Source organism: Falco naumanni, chromosome 7 (genome assembly GCF_017639655.2).
Source record: "Falco naumanni isolate bFalNau1 chromosome 7, bFalNau1.pat, whole genome shotgun sequence".
NCBI classification, from domain to species: Eukaryota; Metazoa; Chordata; class Aves; order Falconiformes; family Falconidae; genus Falco; species Falco naumanni.
Window position 1 is genome coordinate 34,007,874 of NC_054060.1, and position 16,500 is coordinate 34,024,373.

Sequence of the window (16,500 nt, forward strand, 5' to 3'; positions counted from 1 at the left end):
ACAAGAAGCTAGTAAAAATCTAGTGGTGGCGTAACTTTGCTGACGCAGCAGTGAAGGCGTCACAGTATATGCTCTAATTCCTGGAGAGCTTGCACTGAAGGTCCTAGACGTGCTAATGTCATTGCTCACATCTTCAACGTTAGTGCAGCCTCTGTAAACTAAATTAACAGAGGTCTGTTAGCATCTGCTCTGCTTTTCTGTGCAAACACACGAGTGCTATTACTATATTGTTTTTCCAGATAAGGCTTAAAGGATCAATATTTAATTGCAGCAGTAGGTTCAAGGTATGAGACAGTGTTTGCATTAGAGCGATTTGTCACAAAACTTGGAGGGAAACAACAGCAGTCAGATGAACTATCGCACATTCACCTCATTTAAATGCAATTCAATTTAGACAGACCATTTGGCACAAAAATTAGCAAGATGACTTAACAAAAAGCACAGAATAATACTTCTGAACCCAGGTGTCAGATACATTTGTGCATGATGTTCATGGAGGAGCTGCCCAAGAAAGCCTGTAGCCATTAATTGCTATGTTGGCAGCCAATGTTTAAAGCCCCCCTATTCCCCCCTTTTCTAGCCATATTTAAATGCAATACAGAACGAGAAATAAAAATAGACTGATGTGTTCTCCCACACACAGCAGTACAAGGCTTAAGAGCACAGCTGGGCCAGGACGAGTGGATTTCTGTGCAAACAACATACAGAATGCCTTCATTTAATCACTTTGCACAGATAGGAAAATTAAAAGAAGCTAACTGTATAGTTTTAAAGTCACCATTCAGCCTTTCAGTTGAGACAGATGACTTTTACTTACAGTGCTTCCTCTGGCATTCAGTGGAAGATTTGGCAATCCTCTCTGGGTCTGGTTCTCAGCTATTCTCTGACACAGGGGTAGTTACGTGTTGTCATTACACATAATAGTGCTGTAGAAGCCAGAAAAATGGCTCTTTTCTAGCCAGTTTACCCCTTTTCCATCTGATAGAAGTGACTTTCTTTCCTGATCCAGAAGTCAATGTATGCTGAGCATTGACCTCACGCTGGCCTCTGCCAGCAAGCATGTAAAGCACATGCATTAGCAGACAAATGCTGAGAGTCTGCTAATGTTTGAAAAAAGTACCAAATCCCCCATTACTGTCCTTCTCAGGGAATAAGAGCACCTAGTTTAACTGGGACAAAGAAGCAGCAGCCTTACCACTGTGTGACCTGGGCTGCATTATCCGATGTAGGGAGGGACACAGGGCACTAGGGGGTAAATGGGAACTTAAAGTCCTTCTTCCCATCACCCAATAAACTTGGAAAATTAAACTAGATTCTGACCCAATTTCAAATCATTATAACCTCACTTCTGTAAGAGGGTTACTCCTGATTTGCACAGGGGCAACTCACAGCCAAATATCAAATCTAATGGATTTAATTCTCTTTACACCAGCATAATCTAATGATGATACACTTAGTAATTCACACTTAAAAGTCACATTACTCACTGCTACTCAGTGAATTGTCATGATGGCTTCTTTCCTTCCCTGGCAGTAAATCCAGTTTCTACTGACACTGACAAGCATTGATCAGGTCTAGAATGGAATATTACAGGACAAGTAAGTATGAGAGAGTGATGGTCACACTTGTCAGACCAAAGGCACTCCAGCATCTCTGTCTGAGTTGCCTTTTGGGCTGCAGCTGCTTCTCGAGAGCCTTACCAGCTCCATGCAGGTCTTTTGCTCCTACAGAGCCTGCTAACCTCACTGCAGCTCATCTACTTCTCTCTCTGACCCCCTTCTGGGATCCTCACTCTATCTATAACCCTGGCAAGAAGGCAATCAAGGCATAGGGACCAAAACAGGGCTAAACCAAACAGAAGGAATCACCTTCACAAGACTTGGATTCTGCCATTGATAGAGAAGCATAGAGTCCTGGGGCATTCGGAGACATCTTGTGCATAATATATTGCTCTTGGAATGCGATCCTGCTCTCACTTGCTCTTCTACCCCTTCCAAAGGCAAGGCTTTAACATTGCAGGCAGCAAGAGTACCAGGAGACGGAGCTACACCTGAGACAAGCTACACACTTCTGAGACAATTACAGCTATAAAAGTTTAGCATAAAGCTCAGGACAGCAGACAGCAGAACACTGTCAGTCACGAGCTTTTAATTCTCAATTCTCAAACTGGCTCCTCAAAAAGATAAGATAAAGCCAAAGCAGATTAACCAACTTCAAAGCAAGCTGCAAGGCATTTACAGCATGCTAGAATAGAAGGCAGTTGTTGAGAGCACTAATGAATAAAACAGGTAGCGCTTCCTTACTGAATTACTCCTTGTCCCTTCCAGGTTTTTGGAAGTCTACTGTGACTAGCCCCATCCCATAACCAGACTACAGCATCCAGGTAATGAGGGAATGTCTGCTACAGGAACATTAAGAGACTGATACAGGAATGCTTAGCAGAAGCTCTGTGAAATAGTCTTCTCCAATTAGTTATCCAAGGGAGAATGATACTGAATGACTCTTACAAAGAATGCACAAGGCACTTATTGTTCTACTAACCATCAACTTTCTAAGTAAAATTAACCAATTTGCTAATTAAGACTCATGACAATTCATCATTGCAGTAACTAGGCGCATCAGATGATTCATTGCCCTGTAACTGGCTCCAGCCGCTCCAGGATGTGCGTAATGGCTGCCTCCACCATGCAGAAGGGAGCGTGGCTCCCTCCCTGCTCGGAACAGTCCTGCTCATGAGTCACCTTAGCCTGGCTCTGGGCAGCTGCTGCTTTCAAAAGGGAATTAAAAAAAAACCCCAAACAAACAGGGGGTTGGGGGGGGAGAAGGTAGCTTGAGATAGAAATAATTTTTTCAAGTTGGGATGGGAAAAATAGCTGCCCTTTCTAATGTTATTTGACCTGGATGATTAGAAACTGAGCAGGTAAGTCTCACAAGTTCCAAGCTTTAAATTTACATCTGTCCAACTGATGACAGGGGTCAGAGTCTCCTGCACAAGAAGGAAGGAAAAACACTACCTCACAGCAGAGAGAGAATGATGCCTCTGATGACTAAGAAGGGGAGACCCGGAGAGTGGGAAACTTGGTGATGGGGAAGCCCAGGGACTCACTGCATTGCCACTCTCTGGATGTCCCACTACCTGGGCCTCCACTCGCTGGGTTTCCCCAGCTCTGGGCATCCCACGCACTGAGCCTCCTGCACATTGGGCACCCTGAGTGAATACCCAGCCTTGAGGAAGAGAGTGTCAGCACAGAGCCTTCCCGAGGCACAGCCATGCCTGCCCTCCCTTGGGCAGCAGCCAGAAGACCCTTCCCCTACATCAAAGCAACTTAGAGAGCTTGAGTTGCCCACACAATATGACTCTAGACTCCTTTGATGATCTTTCAGTTTTCTAAACATCTTTCCTTCTTCTCTACCTCAAGATGGGTAAACAGTCTTACACCCATTTAACAGGAGAGGCACCAAACTCTGTGACTTACCCAAAGTCACATCGCCTTCCACTGGTGCCCTTGCCATTTGCACGGTGCCCCTATCCAAGGCAAGAAGCAACACCAATATTAAGAGATTTGTATTTTAAGTTGATCTCTGATCATCTCAGGCTCACAACATGCAAATCAGTCCCCAGGAGCTGTAAGATTAACATATCTCATCTCCAGGGGGTTCTGCAGTGCAACGAAGGATTAATTAGTTGAGGAAACAGCACCACAGCTGCAATGCTACAGACAAGGCCACACCAAGGAAACACCATGACCACCTTGATAATCTAGCTTCCCAACTAAAGCACAGCAGTAGTGTTCACAGGCTGGGGGAGTGCCAATCTCCTGTCCCTGTGAGATGTCACTGTGAGGACAAAACAAATTCAGCACAACCCCTGCATTAAATTCAATGATACCTTGTCATTGTGGGCAATGCAGGCCCACACTGTCATAAAGAAGCCCGTGAGGGCTGTGTTTGCCACTGCTGGTGGGAGCACGACCCCCACCACAGCCCTTGGTACTGGCAATTGTGTTGACAAAAGCAGCTCAGGCTATGGAGCTGTCTAGAACCACCCCAATCACACCCCAGCCCCAAACAGGATGTTTTAGTTTTAACCATCCTGAACTGGTCCGAGCTAGCTCCACCAGCCTTGGTAACTCAGGTGTAATGTCTCAGAGAGCCCTCTCCTTGCTTTGCTGCTCGGCTTGCCTCCCGAGTGCTCCAGGACAGGCTTGTGATGTAAATCAACTTGCTTGAGGCTGAATTTTTCCAGAGCCAGAGGGATTTGGCACCTGTAAAGCACTGGGGCAAGGTAAGCCCTAGAAATACCACGAAACCAGCCCAGCAGGCTGTGCTGAGAAGGGAAGAATGCTGTCAGCCACACATACTTTGCCACAGGGATGAAGGGTACTAATTTAAACCTTTGCACCTCTGGGGCAGCAAGAAGAGCCTGGCAACACCTCCTAAAGACTTGCTGCATGCCTGGGCTTTGACATCTTCTTCCAAAGGGTTTCTTCAGCTCAGCCAGCTGTTTGCAAGCAAATCTCACAGCGGAAAGCAAAGCAAAGTCTAGCAGAGCAACAAGTACATCAATCACGACAGTCAGCACGTCTACCCCTCCAAGACATGAACAGGGACATGTCGGCAGCTGCACCTTCACAGAAACCCATCCACCCATCACTGCACAGTGACAGCACAGGAGGAAAGGAACAAGTCTGAAAGCAACTGTAGGCATCAAGTCAAGCAGCACCCAAGCTGAGCTGCGTTAGCAGCAACAGGCTCCTGCAGCACCAGCTGGTGAGGCCTCCACCCCAGGCTCTGCACATATGAGGCTTTTGAAAAAGGATTTTTTTTTTTTTTAAATTTACTTAAATCATCACACATAAAGAGCAGAAACAAGAAAGAACAGTGAAGAAAATGTCTGCAAGAGGAGGACAACAGTGGATAGAAGAATAGCTTCTTCCCTCTCAGCAGCATTAGCCACATGGGTCTAGCTAAGTACAAGCTATTTCATTGCAACGCCTCCAGCTGGAGATTTATAATTTTGGACTGGGGCTCCTCCCAAAGGACCAGATGTGCCTTATTGCATATGATGAGGCAGGTGGGAGAAATTAAGGGCACGTTACACTGGCTCACACCAGCTGGAAACAAAGCCGTACCTCTGCAAGGCCCAAGGCACAACTCCCGCTCCCAGGGAGCTCAGGAGCAGGTTGGGTTCACAGACCACCTACCTGCGAGCTCCCCACAGGGCAGGTGAAGGGCACAGAGGCTGTTTGATGAGGTAAAAATCCCCCCAGGAGGGCTAGCAGCCTGGTGGCAGGGCGCGGCTCCCTACCAAGCCCCCCGGTGCCGCCCCCGGGGTTAAAGGCGGGCCCGGGGCGGCGCTGAGGGCTCGGACGGGCGGCTGCAGCTATGGATGGCGCGTCGCCGCTGAAGCGGTACCTGGAGTGCTACGGCGGGCAGGTAGGGAGGGGAAAAAAATTTTATAATAAAGGAAAGCTGCGTTGGCCGGGAATCGAACCCGGGTCAACTGCTTGGAAGGCAGCTATGCTCACCACTATACCACCAACGCGACGTTGAGGAGTTTTCCCGCCCTAATCCCAACTGCGGCGCCGCGTTCCCGCGCCTGGCCGCCGCCTCCGGCCCGGCCTCGCCCAGGGGAGCGGAGCGCTACGGTGGCCCGGAGCCGCTAGGAGCATGGAGGAAGGGGCGGAGGGGCTCTCTGCTAGGCGAGGTAGCTCTTACCTGCTGCAGGAGCAATGCTGCTGTGGTTAAACTCGCTATGAAGCGCTGTTTGTGAGGAGCGGCCTGTGTACTGGGGTGTGCTGACACTAAGGGGGTAGGAGGCTCAGATCTCTTCATGCTGACGTAAATGTTTGCAAAAACTGCTTTTCTTCGGTATTCGGAGTAGCTCTCCTGGTCTCAGGTGGCTGCAGAGACAAGAGGGTGAGGGAGCGGGTGGTGAGGGTCAGACTCCACAGCTGAGCAGCATCTTCACCCAGGGAATGCAACTGCTTCACCTGCATCCTGTTGTAAACTACTTTTCAGCTCAGAAAAATGGGTTTAGCACAGGCTGTTTAAATCCAGACACCTCCTTACGGCAGTCAATAAAAGTCTTTGAATATGGCCCTATAAAATAATGTGGTGAGGTATAACCAGGGGTTTATAAATGCTACTGACTGTGCTGAATACTGAAGCATTTCAGGCTTGCTGAGACACTTGATAATAGCAGATATGTGAAATATCACTGCAGAAAGAAAAAAAAATAAATCCAAGTCTGTTGCTTAAAGCAGCTGGATTTGATTTACATGTACCTGGCTTGCAGGGATTCCTGCAGTGGAAGTGAAAACGGCTCTTTTCCCCCTTTCCCTTCAAGCCGCCCCCAGCTTGGTGATCTCAGACAGGATCTGTGTGTGAAATCTCCTTCCTGGAGCTGCTGGGAGATGTCCAAAGCTATGCGGTTGCTGGGGCCTTCTGTGAAGTTAATTAACCTAGAGTCTATAGCAATAACCCTTGGCAGCCAGCCCAATATAAACATGGTCTTGTGCCCCCTTTCACAGCCTCTGAGCATCTGTCTAACAAGAAGGCAATCTTCCCCAGCACTTAACCCTATAAGCGCTCTTTCCCAGAGCAGTTATATGGAAACTGGATGAGAAAGGAAGATTAGCTTTCCGTTTCTACCAGCTCTATGTGGTTTACTTTCTGTTACTTTTTTTTTTTTTTTACTTCTTTTACAGCTGTTTAATACTTCCAGCCTCCTGTACCATTAATTTCTCCATCAGCTTCTTTCTTTAAGCTATGCCACAGACTGGGATGTGTGTGTTTGACTATTACATTTATCACATTCTCTGATGCCCCTTAGCACAATGTGTGAGTAGTCCTACAGGCTTCCAGTGATGAGGCTTTTCTGTGCCATCTTCTCTGCATCATGATTCATACAAAACTTTCCCAGTTAGCTCCTGTATGGCTGTGCCTTAATCCACTGGAGGTCTTGCAGGGACTGTGCCTTCACCTGCTGCTAACTTGAAATATATTTATTTAAAACAGATGTATTTTAGATATTCCATAGCATGTTGTTCTTTGTAACTGTTAACACACTTGTATCTGAATGCTTAATTCTCAGGTAGTGCTCTTGGATCCTGTTGTCCAAGGAGCTGAGGAGTTAAGGAGTACCTAGCCTTACTCACTGGCATACTGCCCCAACTGATCTCGTGTGGGGCTATGCATCTAGAAGTCAGTTTTAGAAACAGTTTCGGACCTAGGTATTCATGATGCCTTCAGAGCTAGACCTGATCACATCTGTATTCAAGCAAGTAAGTGTTCTCTGGGAGGAGTTGTCACTTAGTAAGATTTTTCCAAGTATCTTCAGGAAAATATACTGCGAAGTAGGAGCAGAGATCTCCCTGTGTGCATGCTTGCATTGCTAAGTGAGATGATTAGCACTGAACATAAAGCAGCAGTAGCTTAGGGCTGAAAAGCATTGATCTGGAAACCCTGCTCCCACTGGAGCTCTGGCAGTTGCTGCCAACTGAAGGGCCTCAGTCTTGTGCACTGTTCCCTGTTCTGATTTTGTGCTTGGACTTCTCAGGTTCTTCTGGCTCTTGAGCCTAAAAGTGCCTAAATGAACACAAAACCTCTTGTATGGATCATCTAGTCCAAGCTGTCGCTTGCTGTGGGTGTTGGCAGAAACCACCTTCTTGCAAGAAGCTTTTCAGTAACTAGAGGCTTATGCCCTAATGGAGAAGGGAATAAATCCTTTCCTAAACTCTTGCCGCCTCAATATTATGAAACCTTTTAAATGGCTTTTAAGAATAAATAGCTGATAAAGAACGTTAGTATGCAAGAACTTGCTTGCAGATATGTTTCATGCTTGATCTGGGAAAGGATGCTGGCTTTGCTGACTGGGCCTCACTTAAATTAGGCTGGTGACCTCCAGCAGCTGGAAGAGGGAACTGCCGGTGATTCTGTGAGTTGCTGCCCTCTGTTGCACAAATCCAACACGACACTGACACTGTCCCCTGGTAGCAGGGAGAGGAAATAGTAATATACCGAATGGGAGTTAAACCCAGCCAGAAAATGCCAGCTGTCCTCTTTGGAAAAACTCAGGAGCAATTATGCTGGTTATGTGCATAACTGAGGCCCGACAGCAGCTGTGAAGGGCAAGGCACCAACAATACCTCTAGTTACTGCTGAAGGTATATAGTTAATTTATCAATTTGTGGTATTACAGTATTCTAGACTGCCTTTTAAGTGTAGTGGGAAAATGTGTATCTCTGCTATAGAAGTTACCTGGATATCTATATGCTGATAGACAAGCAAAGGACACACTTTCAGATCTTAGGACTATTTCTTACTATAATGTTCTGGGAAATGGGGTGAGGAATGATTGAAACTTTCTCGCTGAACAGAAGGTTAATCTTAATTTAGTCTCCCAGTTAAACATTTTAATACAAGATCCTTAATGACACTTTTTCCTTCATTCAAGGATGACCTCTCAACTAGTGATCAGCTGTTTACTTCCATGAGCCCTTATGATGTAGACCTTCCAATTCAAACAACTGAAGATGTGTTGTTCGCTTCTCAATTTAATCAGCCCAAAGACTTTCCTACAGACTTCTCATCTGTGGATCTCAGCTATCTTCCTGATATCATCCAAGGTAACCCAGAACAAAATCTATCTGAAGATGGCTGTGAAATACAAAAAGAGCTTGATAGGTCAGCATCAAGAAGTGAGGACAGTGGTATCTTCAAGGATGAAAGCAGCTCGTCACATCCAGATGCAACTCAACCATCTCCTGAGGCATCTGGTGTGTGTCATCCTCTGATGCCAATGACTCCTGTGACCCCAGTGACACCTGCATCAGAAAGCTCTGGCATAGTGCCTCAGTTGCAGTAAGTTCATGTATTATATATGTAGCATATATAATAGTTTTGCTTAAACTGCAAGGTAGTGCTCTGACTTCTCACTTAGAGAATGTAGCAAAAGTATGGTTTGGTCTTTAATAAGCCCAGCCAAAAAACTAGAGGGGCAGTTCCTCCTCTTTGAGGAGAGGTGGAGAAAATGAACTGACAATATTGGAAGGCAACTGGATTCTGCGCTGCGCAATACAACACAAAAATGGAAGTGGCACAGAACAATACGCAGCTTAGCAAAACAGGGGAGAGTGGACTTAATAAACATGCTGAGTGAGTAACTGAAATGCCAGTGGCTTTTTAAGGGGGGAAAGTCTCTTTAAAGGGAGAAGTGTTTGGTAGAAATAATTTGTATATCTTATGTACTGCTAGTTATTTCAGTCTGCAGGATGAGAAGACAAGAATACTTGAAAAGGAGGACTTCTTCCATCAGGGAGAAAGTTAAGGGTGACAGCAAGCTCTCTGGGTTTAAAGATGTCAGCTTGCTGCTTTTGTGAGCAGAAATAGTCTGAATTGAGCAAGGGGAAGGGGCATGACAAGAAGCATGAGAAATTCTGGCCTTGTTAAAAGGTCCTGTCCTGTCTAGGCTACAGCAACTATGGAGTAATTTATACCTGTACAGAATAACATACCCTTATCCACCCTGAGTGCTGTAGTAATTCTGTAAATACTCGTTAATGGTTCAAGTCAAAGCTGTAAAAGACTTCAGTGATGTAGTTATTGGAAGACACACAAACTCAGTATTCGGGGACTAATAATTTTGTACTTTGTTGTACCTCAAACTGTAATTTTGGTATTGAATTACTTAAGTTTTGCCGAAAGCCGCTTAATGCTAGAGTGGGAAAGAGATAGGCAGGAAGTTAGTTGATGGCAATTATTAATTAGAGTGTGACTTCACATTAAGCTAATAATGCTGGGGGTTGGTTCTGCAGTGGCTTGCTTTTGCAATAAGAATTTTTTTCTCTCATTCCTCAGGAATATAGTGTCAACTGTAAACTTGGCTTGTAAACTAGATCTGAAGAACATAGCTCTGCATGCCAGAAATGCAGAGTATAACCCAAAGGTAAATCTTAAGGACTCAAAACTGTGCTATCACTTAGCTTTCTCAGTGCTAATGGATTCTAATATAGAGGTTCACCATGAGCTTTGTACTTTTTCTAATAGCACTGTCTTGACCCACAGAAAAAAAACCTGCAACTTGAGCCTGTTAAAGTGAAAGAAATACAGGGGACCACAAGGAGATTTTATTTTTTTTTTTTTAATAAAGCCCCAGCAATGAGATGTTATGAAGCTGTTTAAGAAAGGAGATGAACGGTCCCACCTGTGGCTAGCCACCTCCAGCTGAAATGGCCCAAGCAGCCCTTGTTGGGGGGAGGAAAGATCAGCCCTGACATTCTTGGCTGGATGAAAGAGAATTACTGGAGTCAAACTGGTATTACAGGATACTTCTATCAAGTGGCCTAGGCTGTAGAATCTCACTGGGAATTAATGGGCTTTCTGTAAGTGACTCCAGACTGCTCCACAAAATGTAAGGGACAAGGCAGTGGTCCTGTGACTATAGTCTTAAGTCCCTTGGTCCTAGGGAGGTGGAAAATAGTTTCAGGGTGGTAAATAAACACTTTTACAAAGCAAAGGCATGCTGTGTTGAGCTTTGCAAGTGACAATTCTTGAAAGAATGAATAGAAATGCAGTACCAGCCAAATCTCTTGGCTGGACTGTGAGGTCTGCCTCTGAATTTGTAGAGGTTTGCTGCTGTGATCATGAGAATCAGGGAACCACGAACAACAGCCCTCATCTTCAGTTCAGGAAAAATGGTCTGCACAGGAGCAAAAAGGTATTTTTTTGGTTTTCCTGCCCTCTAAAGGTCTGGGTCTTGCAGCTATGCCTATATTGTAATGAAAAATGTCAGAAAACCTTGTTTAAATTATCTAGCAAAGGGTTGTCATAATTGCAAGAAAAAAAATGAAACATTGGTATTAAAAAATGTCTAGCTTTCTTCATGATGGCAGTTTAGTAATTACTGAACTATGTGTTTCTGTCCCTGACCATAGATTGAGCTGAGCAGACATTAGCAGAAAAGCTGCTAAAATGCCCAGGAATTGTTAAGGGATTATTTGAATTTCTCACTGACTTTGAAGTGAATTAGGACATAACTTGTGTCTGTCAAGTCTCTCTTCAGTGTCTGTGTTTGACACATCTGCCTCTAAAGGAAATGGGAATTGGAGAGAAGCAAAGCTTATTTCTAAACTCTGAAGTTCAGCATCTGCCTTGGTTTTTATGTCCCTAAATTGTCAGTGAGATAATGCATTAATTTACAGCTTAGAAGACCTCTTCTCCCACCCCAGCTAGCTAGATGATTGTACTGCTGTCTGCAGTCTACCTCTTGGATCAGCTCTGAGAAGCTGTTTTAAGGAACTGAGAAAGAAACCTCTGAAGAGGGGAACTCCTGGGTGATGCAACGTGCTCCATCGTGTTCAAATAGACCACAGGAAAGTGAATGACTAAGTGCCTTATTCCTTTTAGCTTGCTCAAGTGGCTCTAGGGATAGAGGCCTGCTGTTTTGTGCAGTAGCGTATCTTTTTCTGGAGCACAGATTAGTACGGTGGTGGCTCCTAACTGACTTCCATCTTGAGAGCAGAAGAAAGCACTAATCAAAGATGCTTTTTGCCCCCTCTGCTCTTCCTTCAGTGAAGAGCAATCACGGCTCGCAGCCAGGAAGTATGCACGCGTGGTGCAGAAGCTTGGGTTCCCTGCCAAGTTCCTGGATTTCAAGATACAGAATATGGTTGGGAGCTGTGACGTGAGGTTCCCTATCCGGCTGGAAGGTTTGCTTCTCGCTCATCAGCAGTTCAGCAGGTGTGTGGAATTCAGATTTACAACCCCATGCAACTTGAAGTGGTGTCATTGTAAGCTACAAGCAGACTCAAATTCTGAGGCTGTATAAGCCTGGAAGAAGAGAGTAATAATTAACTGGATACTGAATATCGAGCATGTCTTTTGCTCACAGAAAGACATACTTACTGGTCAAGCAAGTGTGACATGGCTGTAGATGCCATTGTGTTACAGTAAAGATCGTAAGGTTTATCTTCTGCAGTAACTCCTGTTCTGAGTGGGGCACAGGCCAAAATGACCCTCTGATTAATTGCCAGGATAATGTGCAGCAGCTAGCAGTAAAGCTTCCAGTGCTTGAAACCGTGACTGACGTAATTCAACAGTGAAGGGCTGTTGTAAATTGCCCTCCTGTGTATTTTTCACTGCTTTCTCCTTGCCGGGACACCATAAACACCAACTCTAGAAACCTTGTAACTGTGAGCATACTACAAACTGTTCAGTCACTTCTGGGGTAGATAGGATGCAAGTTAGATCTGGTTAAGATGAGGGGCTCAAGAACCGCTTCTGGGTTGTTTGCTCAGTTGGTTAATGAAGATGCTGTCTTTTACAAAAGCTTTCTTTGACTGTGATGCTGTTGACAGATTCTTCAGTATTACTGCATATTGGCAATATGTACCAGAGATTTTCTTTAATCTGAGCAGTGTTGGTGATCATCATTTTACTAGTCTCCTGTTATTGCTGAGTGCAACGTTAAACCTTAGTGGTTTATAGTGTCAATATAGTTTATATTGTCAATATATAAGGTTTATAGTGTCAATAGGAAAATAACTGGTCTTGATTAAACACTTCAGGTTTAATTGGAGCAGCTCTTAAACTGCTTGAACCTGGGCTGTGCCCTTGCTCCATGTGAAACTTTAATACGAAGTGGGCCTCTTAACTCCTGTCAAACCAGATGCCAATCTGCAAGGATAAGGTTGTTAAACTTCAGGCATGAAGCCAGATTGCAGCTGTAAAATACAGAACTGAAAATACAGTGTGTTTCTCTAATATCACTTTGGTCCTTTCAGTCTGGATCTCTGTTAGACATCAATTTAAAGTAAACCTGTAGTTGAGCGATGGGCATGCTGTGCCTTCAAGATGGGCTTGTTAAGAGCTAGTTATTGCCATTGCTGAGGAAAGGATAAAGATTTCAGCACTGACAAAACCAAAATTCTGTTGTCTTTTTCAACTAGCACTGCATTTAATATTTTGCATTTAATTTGGGGACTAAATACATATATTAAAGATTCACTTGGCTGTCATTTTGTCTGAGTTGCACAAGATGCTTCCTCATAAGGGCTCTTTGCAGACTACAAAGGATTTGAGTACTGATCGGAGATTACAGTAACGTCTTCAATGCTATGGGAAATCACAGTCTCAGAAATCTTTAAAAGTAAGCATGAGGTACTTGTACCAGCTCCAGCTGGGAATACCAGTTTTCTCGTGAAGATGTCTAAAACATGACCTGCCTTTCTCTGGGTAGCTAGCTAAAATCTGTGGATTTAATTATTCTATTCTTAGTATAATTAAAGAACAGTTTATGCATACAACACTGAAATAGTATTTGCGTTTTACTAATTTTACCTGCTTGGTTTGAAACAGCTATGAACCTGAACTATTTCCTGGCCTTATATATAGGATGGTCAAACCCAGAATAGTGCTGCTTATCTTTGTGTCTGGAAAAGTTGTGCTGACTGGTGAGTGGTCTCCCTCTGTATATCTCTAATCAAATGCTACCATATCTTCAGAGGAAGCATTTAAATTGAACATTAGCTAAACTAACACCTTGCCACAGTAAAGCCACTTGGAAATCTTTTTAATGCCTGCTACTGCTTATCTGTGTTTTCTGCAGATAACAACATCAGTATTGTACTAGAATCTCATATTGCTTCATATAGAGTCTCATATTTCCATGTTATTAAACTTGAGTGTCTTTATTCAAAGCATAATGCCATGTGTCAATGTACAGAATCCCAACAGGATGCTGACATGCTAGTTACTACTTAGTCACTTAAATACTAATATCACAACAAGCAATTTAAAATTGCTTGGACAGGAAGCTAACTTCTTAAAACACTTCACTGACAACATTTAGCAGGGATTATTAGAGGAAAGGGTGGAGATCTAAGGACTTGTTCTAGAGTGTTTGGCAAAACACTCATGAAGCAAAAGCCTCGCTGAGTAAGTGTGCTCAGTATATATCCGTACCTCAGATCCCATGTCAGAAAAGTTGAATTTCTGAGTGCATGTCCCTAACATGTTCTTTTGTAAAGCTCATGAAAATACTTTTACTCAAGATGTACTGAAAGGTAAATGGTACTTGTTCCCAGAGGACTCGAATGCTGTATGTACACTCACAACTCAGCTTTGAGGTATGTGAAAGATAAAAAGAGAAGTGCCTGCCTTAGCCAGAGATTCTCGCAATCATAAATCATGAATGAGCTCAACTAACTGAAGAATTGGACACTCTGTACAAAGCTTGAATGCTTTTCCCTCCAACGTGTGCCCACCTTCTTCTTGGGTCTCAGTAAAATCAGTCTGGTCAGTTCCATTCCACTGGTACTTGCATTTTGGGTACACTAATTGCAACACCCTTGAGTGTGCAGCAGGCCCAGAAGCAGTGAGGTAAGCCCTGGAACTTGTGTTCACGTGGAACTGTGAACAAGGGGTGCAACTGTAATGACAAAACTGAATTTACTGAGCTGTGAGGTTTTTTTCCCCTAGTCAGGGAAGTAACTTGAAAGTAACTTTACTTTGAAAGTAAAAGTTGTGGTAATGCAGATGAATTAGTCATGCCCAAGTGTGTTCTGAGGGAAAGGTTTACATGCTCATCCAGAGTAGCGCTTAATCCATCTGCTAGTTCATTTAAATGCACTTTTCTTGTAGCTGACGTTTGTTGTACTAGCATGATAGTCATGTCACTGGCAAGGAATGTGCCTGCCTACTGCATTACAGTTAGCATACAAGACTTGGCATTAAAAATTTTCTTGCAGTAATATGGAAAAGGCTAGCTTTGAAATCACAAGTGCCCTAACAAAGCTTAAAAACAAAAAAGCTTCTCAGGACTGAAGGAGGGGAGTTCTCAAACCATGGATCAACTTCCAGTATTGGGATAAGTGTCCATCATTTCTTGTTTCTATCTTTCCACTTACGAACAGGCAGAGCTGTTACTGTTAAGCAGGTAACACCATAGTTCTTCTCAGTTCCTTCCCCCACCCCTCCCAAAGCCAATGTTTAGCACTTGGAAAGAGTAGCCAACTGCTGGTTTGGTTCCACAGATTAAACAAAGCTAGTCTAGTCTTAAAGCAAAGCAAGCTAGAAATTATTCTTTGTGAGGTGGCAGAAGCATGATGGAAATTCTGCCTTAAACTAATAGTAAGTTGCTTTTAAACTCCTGTGTTTCTTCATGCTTTGTAATCTTTCCTAGGTTTGAGTTGGATTCAGTTATTCTCAACACTCTGTTAATTCTTAACTTGTTTCTTCCTAAATGTCTTTCTAGGAGCAAAAGAGCGTTCTGAAATCTATGAGGCATTTGAGAACATCTACCCCATTCTAAGAGGTTTCAAGAAATCATCATAACATGGCCCGTAAAGCAACTAAGAATAATACATGGGTTTGTATTACTATGCATGGAACAGAAGCAAGGGCACTTCTGGACCCCATTGTACAGTTGTGGATTGTTAAGCAAACAGTGCTATTCTGAATGCTATAAATGCTTATGCCTTTCTGTAGTTTGTGAGATGTCCTTTTTTGCTTTCAGGTTAGCTATCTGTAATCCAATTCAGTTCTAACAACTTCTGTCAAGCCAAAAAATCTTCCAAATGCATGTACTTTTGATAGAACACATATTAAGGTGGGACTTAAAAGTATTTTGTGATAGAAATAACATGTCTTTTCCCCTGTTGAACAGATGAATCAACACTCCATTTCAAACTAGCTTTGTCAAAATCCTTAAGTGTACTGAAACCTAGCTCCTGCAATGTTTTTGTATTTTCATGTGTAAACTCAAAATATATTTTTGTCTACAGTGTAGTTTACAAAATCCAGCATGCGTTTACTTCAGTGTTTTGCAGACAGTGATTTTTAGAGGACATAAACTGAACCCCTCTGATCCTACTAGTTAGATAAACTCTTGTTTGTAATGGTGTTGGTACTCTTTTTAAGAGAGATGATGTTCAAGACCCCTGACTGCTGGAATGTACCTAGAAAGGTTGTGGGTGGAGGGGTAACTAATCAAATTGCCTAATTTGTTAAAATTAATTTGTGCCATGACAAAATGGTACCCAACTGTATTACTGAAGTCCCCTCAGATGATGGGAGTTTTTTGCCTGGTCCAGACAAAAACATGTTGGATAGGAACTGCCTTAACATGGACTTGATGGAAAGACAGAAAGTGTTGGATGCTCAAGACTTAATTATCTGGGTAGTTTTAACCAGAGTTCAGCCAGTGGCACTACACCACATTCGGTAATTTTGCAGCTAAAATAATGGAGATTTTGTACATTATCTCCAAGTGAACTCGGGGCTTACTTTGCAAAAAAGTGTCATGCTTGGAATGGCAACGTGACTAGGAGCAGTACAAACACTATCCCTTCACTGTTCAGGTACCTTCTACAATTCCCTGGAAGCAAGGTGGTTTTTTCCGCAACAGGGCTTTGGTGGTGGTGGAGTTTTTGTGTCCTCCCTTTGTTTCCTGCTGAAGATGGGATGGATCTGCCGAGAAGCTCCCTAAGCCACTAGAGG

General features: G+C 43.6%; 1 protein-coding gene and 1 non-coding gene across 2 annotated transcripts; one reads left to right on the forward strand and one right to left on the reverse strand.

Annotated features, from left to right (window-relative positions):
* The first annotated feature begins 5,385 nt into the window (after nt 1-5,385).
* TBPL2 (TATA-box binding protein like 2) lies at nt 5,386-15,354 on the forward strand. The gene is made up of 7 exons (XM_040601728.1): nt 5,386-5,436; nt 8,459-8,865; nt 9,862-9,949; nt 10,629-10,720; nt 11,575-11,742; nt 13,360-13,454; nt 15,257-15,354. The coding sequence occupies exons 1-7, from the start codon at nt 5,386-5,388 to the stop codon at nt 15,334-15,336; spliced, it is 981 nt and encodes a 326-aa protein (XP_040457662.1). The 3' UTR covers nt 15,337-15,354.
* On the reverse strand, nt 5,474-5,545 carry TRNAG-UCC. Its single transcript has one exon. It is a non-coding gene; the product is annotated as a tRNA-Gly (tRNA).
* Nucleotides 15,355-16,500: the final 1,146 nt, after the last annotated feature.

What these genes read in the sequence shown, in the direction of transcription:
- TBPL2 (XM_040601728.1), top strand. Translation starts at nt 5,386, where the DNA reads ATGGATGGCGCGTCGCCGCTGAAGCGGTACCTGGAGTGCTACGGCGGG. An exon ending in TGGAGTGCTACGGCGGGCAG is followed by an intron (nt 5,437 to 8,458) that starts GTAGGGAGGGGA and finishes CCTTCATTCAAG; the next exon opens with GATGACCTCTCAACTAGTGA. An exon ending in GGCATAGTGCCTCAGTTGCA is followed by an intron (nt 8,866 to 9,861) that starts GTAAGTTCATGT and finishes CTCATTCCTCAG; the next exon opens with GAATATAGTGTCAACTGTAA.